General features: G+C 43.8%; 1 protein-coding gene across 1 annotated transcript in view; it reads left to right on the top strand.

The window, feature by feature from the left end:
* Positions 1-7838, top strand: part of CCDC3 (coiled-coil domain containing 3) — a 45907-nt gene extending 38069 nt beyond the window's left edge. Inside the window, exon 3 of the mRNA XM_074869315.1 lies at positions 5416-7838. Coding sequence (XP_074725416.1) covers positions 5416-5691 — 276 coding nt within the window. The 3' untranslated portion in view covers positions 5692-7838. The remainder of the gene's footprint in view (positions 1-5415) is intronic.
* Positions 7839-12193: the final 4355 nt, after the last annotated feature.

The following is a 12193-nucleotide window of genomic DNA, read 5'->3' as shown; positions in this document are numbered from 1 at the left end:
CCATTAATGCCAGTGATGCTGGATCTGCCCTTGGGACCCTGATCTGATACCTCTAAAAGGTGCAGTCTTGCAGCAAGCAGAGGTGGTTTAACCCAGCACTGCCATGCTCCCACCACTTCACCCAACACGATGGTTTAACAGTGCTGACAAGGGCTTTTCCACACGTCAGCAGGAGTATTAGTCTTGGCTGAAAAGTCCCAGTAACTGGAGGTTAAGTCACTTCATCCCAAACCCAATACCCTCCGCTGCCAGACCCCTCCTGCTATCCTTTGCCGCACCATCCGACTTTCCATCCAACATGCTTGCTCCCACACAGCCTGCCGAAAGGGGCTGAATGAAAGGAGAAAGTGATGCTCAGAGTCTGAAATGTGGCCATGCTACAGCAAGGCTCAAAGGGGACCTCCCTGGCCAGGAGAGGTGAAGATCATCTGCATGGCATGAGCTGTATCGTGTCCTTATCAACTCCTCCAGGGCACAGAGCCCTTCCTCTTGCTAAGAACACAGAAGGGGTTAGGGAAATAAATCCTGATAGAGTTAAAGAAAAATAAAGAGCTGTGTTTGGCTTCTGAGCCCCTTGAGAGAGAGTTCATGAATTATTGCTGTGCTGAGACAAATAGAGCTGGACGTAAGCACTTTGTGCTGCATAAGGATTCGGTTTAAGATGTTTTATATAACTTGAACAGCAGTAAAGCACAGAGCAGCAAGTCAATGTGCAGCGAATGCAGACAGTTTTTACCTTTTCTGTGGAACAGATTTATAGCAGGGAAGGGCAAGAGGAAAGCGGTGTGGGGATCTTGCTGGGATGCAGTGCAGAGGAGGCTCGACAGAGCAGAAGCTGTGCTTCCCAACCTGCAGTACTTGGGCTGTGTTTCCAGCCTCATTTCTTCCACTGTATGCTCCCAATAGGTTGTGCTGGGGCGATGCTGGATCTGGGATGCTGAGGGAATATCTTGGCTAGACACTGCTCCAGTTAGCAGTGTGGGTCGGGAGGAAAATTTGAGGGTGAGAAACCAAAGTGACCCATGCCCAGTTCTTCTAAAACCATGTCATGTCCATGCAAAGATCAGGTCTTACTGTCACACATTTAAAAACATTCCTACAGTCATCTTGCCTGATGATACCCTACATCTAAATGTCCAGAAATACTGTCTGATGTGAAAGATGTGTTTAGGAGACCTGAAATTAAAGAGTTTTAGGTAGTGGGGCTCCACTGCTTTTTAGCAGTGCTGCCCATAGGGAGCATGCATGAGGAGCTAGCTAGAACTCAACTTTTTTCTCTTTGGTAGATGAAGGGCAAGACTTGGGTGCCACTGCTGGGTTTTGAGTGACTGGAGCTCTGTAACACTAACTTCAGCCATTTATGGACAATTTGTGGTGGATGAACACTACCATTGTGCTTTTATCCATGGGGCGTTTCCCAGCCACTGACCCATTCAAATGAAGCTTATAGAAGTCAGATGTGTGTGTCTGTCAATGAGACAAATGTATATATACGTCAATTCAGGGTGTTTGGTAAAGGGCTCGCATGCCTGTAATGTGACGCTCCAAAAATCAGTCTGATTTGTTACAGTGCTGATTTGTTTGGCAGATGGACAGATTTTGTAAATCATCTAGATGTGGTGAAACTTAAAACTGGTATATTTGTGACAGGATGTTTCAGACAAGTACTCAAATATATTTAATTTGTAGTTTCACAGCTGTAGGCTGTCTGGGATAAATCTTGAGGAGCTGTGTCGTTCTTCTTGTGTTATCCTTCTTGTTACATCTCCTGGTACTGCTCTGGACTCGAGTTTTAACCACTACTGAGGATGCCTTGCTAACAAAACTGTGCAACAAACAGACGTGCAGACAGATCTCCAGAACAAACAACTCTTTTGAACTGTGGGTCACTAGAGAACGTAACTTTTGAAGGGAACCTAGAAAAATAACCCATAAGTTTTTCTGAGGAGCCATTTCCTGGCCCTTCTCTCCATTTCCCAGGTCCGTTGGCATGTGTGCCATGCTAAGTGTGGCATTTCAGAGCTGTCGCTTAACTGTCTGCTGTTGATACCTTCTGGGAATAAGAATTGTCAGCTATCCGACCTTTCCCATCATTCCCACCAGTGGCACCAAGTGGAACTGGCTCCTCGGGGACTTACCTTGCTGGATGGAGATTTCATTGTCCTTTAAACATTGCATAAAACCCCCCACACTACCTTCTTTAGTGTACCTGACATGACAAGCTGTGATGGGGAATGGGAGCACAGGCCACTCCCAGAAACAAAATCCAGTTCTCTGTAGCTTTTAGCAATGCCTTTGGACTAAGGTCTGATTTTGATGGTCATCAGTGCTAACTGTGCACATTTATGGGTGCAAGAGGCCAGAAAAAATGGGGTGTGAAATTCTTGTCTGTAGATATGCTCCTCAGGAATGACTGCTCAGTGCAGGGATATCTCATCTGGCTGTAAACAAGAAGTATTCAAGTGGCAACACAGACTGAGGTCTGATTAACTTCTCACCTATTTGTTCAGCAGCTGGGTTAGTTATACAGGCTGTGTTGAGCTCCTAGCTGTAGCAGTTACACAGTTCTCAGCACCGGTTTAAAAATAACTTGGTCACACCCAAGTAAGCTGCAGCCCTAGCAGTAACAGCAAGGGTAGGACAGCACTCACATTAAACATCATCCCCGCTGCAGACCCCTGTGAAAAATGCTGTTTATAACCAACCGGTGAGAATGTGAGGACTCCATCTTGTTATTTTTCCCATGTAGAGGGAGCAAAGAATTTATTTGCAGCTGGTAGTATTGCCGACTGCAGGCAGGCATCCAATTACCAAGCTGGGCTCTTCCTATCACCTACCCTGTTGGTAAACAAAGCTGTGCGTGTCTGACAGTAGCTCAGTTTTCTATAACTGTGTTGTTCCAGTGATCTCTCTGGATATCTCCAGCTAATTTAAGCACTAAACCATGGGTTTCAGACTGTAGAGTGAGGACCTGGAAGAGGAACAGCATAAGCAAATGAGCTGGCCAGCTTCTTGACGGTGTTTGAGAAGTTTCTGAGTGGCTCTGTAGAGCTGGACTACATCTGCTGCCAGAGGACCAACCTCAAAAGGTTTGGGAGTGCCTCTGGGATGAAGCTAATGCTATCCCTGATGTCTGCCATCAGACATTACCATTTCCCCACCAGCCAGCCGACAGATGAGACACAATTGGGTTTACACAACCTTACCCTTCAGCTGCATGAGTTGTTTGTTCCTCTGCACTGGACTCTGTCATGTGCCATGCCTATCACTGCATCAATGGAAAATGCAAGAAATCCCTCATGAAGTAGAGTTTCCACCTCCTGTCTTCCCAACAAACCTCTTTTCCTAACTCAGTGCTCTCCTTCACAGAGATTTAAATTCAAGAAGTGTTCTGCTTGAAGTTTTGCAAGGGTTTGGCAAACACAAAAGCCAAGATGTGCTGGCTGTTTTCAAATAGCACTTGGAATGAGCTGTGATCAAAACCAAATTCTCTCCTCTTCAGTGCAATTTCTGGCTCCCTATCTGTGAGCTCCCAGTCTCCCTAGTATGCATTTTTAAAAGAGCCCTAGTGAGAAGCTGGTCGGGGCAAGCATTTGCCTTTTAGCAAAGTCCTACATTGCTTTTGCACAAGAAGCAAGAGTTTATGTGGACTGGAAGCAGTTGCTGTGTTTGTATTGACTGGCCATGGTTTTCGGCTGCTGGGGGTTTCCAAAGCAAATGAAATGGTATTCATCAAAGCGGGCTGCCTCCCCTACTTTTAGTTGTTGAAAATACTACAAAGTAAGATGGAAAGAAACACGTAATCCTTCATCATCACAGTGAGGATTTACTTGTTTATTTAGATTCCCTGTCTGTTCCAAATGTTCTGCCAGAGAAAGCCCATCCAGGCTCCAGGAGTGTTTGACACGCATAAAAAAAATCTAGATGTAATCGGAGATAAATCCAGCAGAAGACACTGCCTTTCCTCACAGCACCAGTGCAGCAATCAGCTGAAAGTCTCACTTCCATAATAAAATATCTCAGGATGCTTTTTGTAGGAAAAAAAGGAAGGAGGCACATCACCCTGGGCAGACATAGATTTCAGTGGTGGCTCCTCTAGATCAGAAACTTTGTGGTGGGGATGTCCTTGAGCCCCAGGGACCTCCTCTTTTTCTGCTTGGAAAATGTTGCCCAGGTAGAAAACACGGAACTTGATGCCTTTGTAGTCACTGAAATGTATTCAGAGGGTGATTCCTCCCACTGCCCTAGGTGGTGGAGATCACCCTCTTGAAGGGTGTCTCTCCCTGCAGACATTACAGGGAATAAGAGAGGAGCCCAGGTCTGAGTCTCACTTTTCAGTACTTAAGAGAAGGCAGCTGAATCCCATCCCAAGTGACACTGTGCGTCAGGAACACAACTCCTTTGCATTGAAACTAGTCAGTGACCTTTGTCGCTATTGTTTCTCATCCCATTCCTATTGCTGCACCTACAAATAGGAAGCAAGTCTTAAATAGAAGACCATAAACATGATAATCACATATAGCTGAGCTGAGATAGACCTCTGGGTCATCCTAGATGAGGTAGTTGCGGAAGAACAATTGTCCAACAGATGTTTTGCATTTGGACCATCATCCAACACAGTGGATTTGAAAATGCCCTGTGAGCTGCTCTTCTAGTGATGCCTTGGGTGCAGCACCTTTGAAGGTGGTTCCTTCTTCTTTTGCCTATCTATGAGCCACAGGCATGAGTGGACATCATGAGTGGACAAGAGCCTGATGTTCCTACTGGGGGCAATATTGCAATAAGTTGGTAGCAGGTAGAATGGAAGGGGCAGTTTTCAGCCAATGACCCTCTAAAAAATTACTTCTGTTAAAGTTATGGGATCTTGAATGCTCCTAGAGACTGTTGAGATTTTACCCTTTGGAGTTTCATCTGAAAGAAGCCCATATAATGAGATATTTAAGACAACTCAGTTCTTAAAAAGGCAAAACAAGCCAGTTCTGAGTTCTGCAGCTGAAGTCCTTATTTCACATGTTGACATAAAGAACAAAGGGAAGGCTCATGTCAAAATCTGGGTTTCTGAAGGGCTGCTAAGATGAATCAAATCACCCCTTGGCCTGAACTCCAGTTTCATACCAGAAATAGGGCATCATTCCTCCATAAATTCCCTGTGGGATGGACAGGTCTGTCAAAACAGTTCATAAAAGTAATTGTGAATCACCAGTATTTTTAAGATCTACAATTCTGGGTCTTATCTGACTACAGAAGTGAAAGAGAGGATTTTACTAAAAAAAGTATAAAAACAGAATTCCAAGAAAAGCATTCTACTTTTGAAGAGCTGTGAGGTGTTTCAAGGAACACCTGAATTAACGCTTGCTTCAATAAATTTTTGTGTAAAGCTCACCTGTTGCTATTGTGTTTCTGCTGTCCCCTCAGCTCATGTGCTCCTCAGTCCAGAAAGCTCTGTTTGAGGAGGAGGACAGAGTGAAGAAGCTGCAGCAGAAAGTGGCAACGCTGGAGAAGCGCAACAAGCAGCTGCGAGATCGGGTGAAGAAAGTCAAGAGGTCTCTCCGGCAAGCCAGGAAAAACACCAGGCACGTGGAGCAGATGAACCGAAAGCTCAGCGAGAAACTTTCCTCTGCAGGTGGTCAAATCCCCTATATTAACTCTCTGAAGCAGGAGAACTCCCATGCTACCTACCTTAAAGTATAATGGAAGGGTAAGTGCTCAGGCCAATGATACTGGTGAATTTTGCCTGCATTAGATCAGGATCTGGCCCTCACACCTTGTCTACACTGTGCTTCAAACCTTGCATAGAAAATGAATCTGAACTTGCTTTAGACACAGTGCTAGATTAAACAGGAATGCAAACTGTGTTTGGTTGGGTATTGGAGGCACAGCCCAAAGCCATGTCCTCACTGTCCTTGGTGGACATAGGGCCAGACTGTAATCTGTGCTTCTCTGCCCTCACCCCATCCCCCTCCACCTCCATCACCAGCTTTTTTGATGAAAGCCCCAGTTCAGCCCCATGGGCCATTGCAGGCTCTTGACCCAGGAGATCCTCTTGGAAAGATCTGGTGACAATTTACCTCCTCCACAGGGGCTGGGCAAGCAAGGCCAGGGGGATATATGGAGATGGATGCCATAGGAAGAATGCAGGCATGAATGCTCTTTGCTCCATCACCATCCCCAAGTTCTCAACCTCCTTTAAGCTTGACTAAAGTCTACATCCAGTGTCTGCGCAAAGGCTATGTCTGAGACACGGTCATTTTGGGCCCCTCTTCAAAATGAAATATAGATGTGCCCAAATTGTCTTAAGACTGTTTTGAAATATCCCTAAATATTCTAAGTAAAATATCTAATATTTTTTCTTTTACCAGGAAGTGCCTTAAGGGTCTCAGTAACTCCCTCAGCTGCCTTTATCATTGACCAGCCAACAGAGTTGGAAACCATGTCGTATCAGGACTGTGTCTGGGACCTAATCCAGCTCTTGCAGTCAGGAGTGGACTTAGCCTAACTATTAGCGGGTGCTGGATCAGGCCCAGCAGACAATTTCAGATCCTGTTTTCAAGCAGGTTTAATTTACAGTGTGGACAAGGCTTCAAGTTTTATAATCACTGTTTGAGGTATAATGGAGGTTGCTGGGCAGCCTCACTTAGTTACACTTAGATACTGTAGAGACCACATCAATATCAACAGGGCATTAAAAATTAAGGTAGTTTATATATGTATATATTTTAAAATCCTATAGAAAATATTTTTATTACACATTTGATATAGTCTAATTTCTTAAAATATGAAGTAAATCCCGTTTCTTGGTTATCTTGTTAAAAAAAAAAGTCCATCATGTCCTTTATTAGACATTTACAAATGGACTTCTGCTCAAGCAGCATAGGTTAAGGTATCAGTATCCATGGCTGATAATGCTTTCAGCTGTGTAAATGTACTGATGCATGTCTTGGGTCTTGGTATTCAACCAACCTTCCTTCATAACAGGGCACCATAAGGAGAGAAAGGTAGAAGAAGATTTTTTGTGTTTCTCTTACCTTCTCAAAATAATTTTCCTTACTCCATGCATGGGACCCAAGTGTAGATATGCTTCATGCTTTCTGACAGGGGCAGCCGGCCCTTGCCCAGCCCCAGGCAACACTGACAATCTGCCAGGGCTAAACCTGATTTGTACTAGGTGGACTGATTTCGATGTTCTTTAACATAGAGGTGAGGCCCTCAGAAATAACAGTGTGTAAACCACTGCTCTTCTCCTAACTCTCCACACTTTACTGGATCACTACATGGTCTCCATGCTGTGTCTCAGAATTAGAGTATATCCAGGCTACAGCTCTGCTGGACCATGCTTTAACTATCCCTGCTCTAGGAAAAGCCCGTATCAGCTTTCAACCATGAGCTTCAGTCCAAGCTGAACTCAGAAGTTAAGCCTTCTTTTGGCTTCTAGGATGCTGCTGAGTTTAATTGCCTTCCAGTTTTGCTCCTTTTGGAAATAGACCTTTTTTTTTTCCCCCCCCTTTTGAAATAATACTGGCATTTCTTGAGATTCTGACTCCTCCACAAGCTCCACCAGTTTCAAAGGCTTTACCTACAGAATCAGCACAATTTGAGTTGGTTTGTGCTGTAGTCAGCAATGCTGTTTCCTGAGAATTACTACAGACCTAAGGCTTCCTTAGAAGCCATCAAGAGATTTTAACTCCAAAATTTAAATCCATAAGAAAGTAACTAATTCTTTTTGGTTTGTTTCTGGTTTCTGAACTGCTGTTTAAATAAATGAACTGGTTTTCCTGGTATAGGTATTAAAAGCTTGTGTTCTAATTTTTTATTAATAAAAATATTCCCTCTGGTATTCATTCATGTTTTATAAATGTTTGTATAAATCTGAGAAAGTATAGTTAATACAGCTACACCTTTGCTATTCTTACAAATTTTCCACAGTGTTGAAAATCTTATTCTTTTTGCTGATATTTTTCTTTTGATGAAAAGATGGGAATTTTCTTCCTATTTCCCCCTTTCTCTAGCTTAAAAAAAAAAAAAAAGTAAAGCATTTTGTTCCCCTTGTTAGTTTTGTGAGAATTTTGTTACTTTGCAAAGAAAACAGAAAAAAAATCCCCAAATACAAAATCCAAATGCAACTCATAATGTCCCATCTGGGTACAAAGCCAAAAAAGGTTGGTTTGTTGTGAGTTTTTTCCTTTCATTCCTTTTTGGTTTTGGATCATTTCCAGAGATAAGGACTAGCAGTCAGATCAGATCACAGGTTAACACTCTCAACAAGTAACAGGGGATGCCAAGCCCAAATAAAAATGCTATAAAAGTGTCACCATTGATTGTCTGTCCCTGCTGGTGACAGTATCCAGAGAGCAACCAGGGAGGCTCTATGGGCAGGAAACACGAGTGTGAAGAGGATTGTGGGTTATGTCCGTTTAGGCTGGTATACATCACATAGGGCCTGACACAGACACTAATTTTTAGACCCACTCTGTAGCTCTTTCAGGGACCAGTTAATGTGGAAACCCACAAAAAGGGCAAAATTTCATGCCATTTTCCAAACTAATGTCAAAGGCATGACTGAGTTACTCTTGAACAGCTATGAGGGAGAGACTAGGGTACAGAAGTGCAGAGGAAGTCGGCATAGCTAGCTGGGTTGGCAAGGGATGGTATAGAAACCCAAAAAACATCCTGGGGAAAAAAAAAAGAAAGCAGAAGTGTTCAAAAGAGGAAAGCAATTGGTTAGAAACAACACCAAATGTGGCAGCCCCCCATGAGAAGTTCAAAGATACTTTACAAATTAATAACATCTGCTTTTGCAAACACATCAGGAGCTTGAAGGCTGCCAGAACACCTGCAGGGCCAGTGCTAGGGGTTCCCAGAGCAGATGAAGCCAGAACTGGAGGCAAGGAGGGGCTTTTTGGCATCTGTGTTCACCGTGGAGGAGTTTAGGGATGCTCTCGTGGCCGAATCAATTATTCCTGATGGATCCAGAGGATAGCAAATTGCAAGGACAGAGAAAGAATGGGTATGAACAGTAGCAAAGAGTAGACTTAGCTGAGTGATGCCGAGTGAGTGACTGACAACAAAAATAAATGAAATGCAATGTGGGTAATGTAAAAGGATTAATGGGGGAAAAGAAAAACATTCCTACCTTTTCACATGAAATGAGATGCTCTGACCTGGCATGAGCCAGCTAATATAATTGTATACAATTAGTGGTCAATTGGTCAATCAATTGGATCAATCCAGTATCATGATGATAGAAAAGCTACTCCATATCATTCTATGAAAACATGGGCTCAACACTTCGCTTCAATCAAAAATGTAGGTGAAGTGGTAGAGATTGTTAGGAAAGGGCTAGACATCATCATTACACCGCTAAATATGAGGTATGGCCACTTCTGGGATGCTGTGTGCAGTAATTCTCTGTCTCAAAAAAAGTGTCTAATAGGAAATGTATAGTGAGATGCAACAAGGAAAATCCAAAAACTAGCATAGCTTCATATGACAAGCAACCGTATTTTCCAGGACTTTGGGCTGGAGAAGAGAAGAGAGAGGAGAATGATAGAGGGAAACAGGAGAGGGGAAATCTTGGGATTGTCCTCTTTTCACCACCACCACCACCACATGTCTCTATTGTGCTATTTCAGGCCCTGGTTAAACTTTTGCAAGGTTTTTGTGTCTCACCAGAGCTGAAGTGGATACTTCAGATGCTGATCTGCACCCAAAAAGCACCTTCTGTCCTCAGACTTTATAATAGGATTTTCTGGATTTTTTGAAAGTCAATGCTTAGAGAGAAAAGTGCATCAAATAAACTGTATTATTTTCTCTTAAATCCCAAGCACCGTCCTGATTTAACAAACCTACCTGGATAGATCAGGAGGATCCATATAGTAAAGGAGGATTTATGGAGAGCAGACAATGTTAGCAGCTTTCTTTGCTCCTTAACAACAAAACCATTGAGAAGAGAATGACTTCCATATGTTTGAACAATAATTTAGGGAAATAGCCATGTTATTCTGTTTGGGTTTTAGCAAAATGTTTTTTTGGAAAAAAAGTGCACATCAGTGTTTCAGAGCCGTATCACTAAAGCCCATTTCTAATATACAAAACTTCTTGCCAAGCTAGGTAATCTCTCATTAATGAGCCAAAGGAGCCCAAATTCATTTCTAAAAGTAGGAGAAAAAACATAAAGGGAAAACTGTGGAACGCAGATAAAACTGACAAGGTATGTCATTCTTTCTTATAATAAATCCAAGTAATTGCAAGGAAATTTTATTTTCCTCCCCACTTAACCCCAATTATCTTAATTTAATCACAGAAACATTGTTATTTCCCTCCAAACCAGACTGCTTTGTGTGTGAAATATCGTTTCCAACATGTGCTTGGGTTTAGGCATGTTCCTAATCCCTAAAACAAACATAGCGAGCAGGAGAGCACGTCCCAGCATACGTGGCATTGGAGGGAGGGCTTGTTGGCTCCACTTGCACTGGCTGTGTGGGAAACAAGGCCAAGTCATCCCAACAGGGATTTCCCAGGTGGCATTGTAGCTAATGCCTGGGGAGGCAGGCACAACGCGGATGTAGTGGGGCAGGAGTGATGCTGTCTTTCTGAGGAATCATCTTTTGGTGGGTCAAGATTTGGTGCAGACAACACCAAGTTGGGTGGGAGTGTTGAGCTCCTTGAGGGTAGGAAGGGTCTACAGAGGGATCTGGACAGGCTGGATCGATGGGCCGGGGCCAAGTGTATGAGGTTCAACAAGGCTCAGTGATGGGTCCTGCACTTGGGTCACAGCAACCCCATGTAATGCTACAGGCTTGGGGAAGAGTGGCTGGAAAGCTGCCTGGCGGAAAAGAACCAGGAAGTGTTGGTTGACAGCCGGCTGAATATGAGCCAGCAGTGTGCCCAGGTGGCCAAGAAGGCCAATGGCATCCTGGCTTGTATCAGAAATAGTGTGGCCAGCAGAACTAGGGAAGTGGTTGTCCCTTTGTACTCAGCACTGGTGAGGCCACACCTCGAATACTGTGTTCAGTTTTGGGCCCCTCACTACAAGAAAGACATTGAGGTGCTGGAGAGTGTCCAAAGAAGGGCAACGAAGCTGGTGCAGGGTCTAGAGCACAAGTCTTATGAGGAGAGGCTGAGGGAACTGGGGTTGTTTAGCCTGGAGAAGAGAAAAGGAGGCTTAGGGGAGACCATATCGCTCTCTACAACTACCTGAAAGGAGGTTATAATGAGGTGGGTGTCGGTCTCTTCTCTCAAGTGACAAGTGATAGGATGAGAGGAAACGGCCTCAAGTTGCACCAGGGGAGGTTTAGATTGGATATTAGGAAAAATGTCCTCACTGAAAGGATTGTCAAGCATTGGAACAGGCTGCCCAGGGAAGGGGTTGAGTCACCATCTCTGGAAGTATTTAAGAGATGTGTAGATGTGGCACTTAGGGACATGGTTTAGTGGTGGACTTGACAGTGTTAGGTTTGTGGTTGGACTTGATCTTAAGGATCTTTTCCAACCTAAATGATTCTATGATTCTATGACTTCGCTGGTTTTCCATTAGATGGGCTTGGTGGCATCACACCACTCCTGAGGTGCCTGATGATTTCTTCTAATGAGAGTGTCTTACCAATTGCTTGCTGCTTTGGTTAATGTTAATTGTGCACAGTGACATCTCCCCCTCTGGTTATCTGCCTGTGAATAGTTTCTTTTCTTTTTACTGAAGTTTTCCATGAACAAGGAGCCATTTCTCAGAACAAGGTGGTGGTGGTAGTGAATAATTGTTTTGCAACATTAAAATATAATCAGTGAAGTGACATTTTCTTTGGCAGACTCCCATTTTGGAGTCATGACAAAATTTGGCAGCAGTTCCTTCACATCCTTATACCCCCCTGTCCCAACAAAAATCAGCAGGAAGCCTTTGAAACGTTTTGGTTTTACACTACACACACACTCAGCAAAACCTTCGCAGTGCTTCATGGCTAAATCCACAGCTAATGCCCTTAATGAACCTTCCTGAGCCTATCTTGGGTCTTCATCCCAACTGGACAGTCAGGCTTCCAAAAATGGCAATACAGACAGACAATGCCAGAGCACATTTTTATTGTATCTCCAGCCCTAGGATGCCTCTGCAGTGCCCTGGGGCTGGGCATATGCTGGGGGAGGCTAAGGTCTGTGCATGCAGGGAGGTGTCATAAGGATGATGGTGCTCCAATAAGCTCAG

Source organism: Strix uralensis, chromosome 5 (assembly GCF_047716275.1).
Source record: "Strix uralensis isolate ZFMK-TIS-50842 chromosome 5, bStrUra1, whole genome shotgun sequence".
Taxonomy (NCBI): Eukaryota; Metazoa; Chordata; class Aves; order Strigiformes; family Strigidae; genus Strix; species Strix uralensis.
The sequence above is the reverse complement of the archived record's forward strand: the minus strand, read 5'-3'. Positions and strand labels throughout refer to the sequence as shown.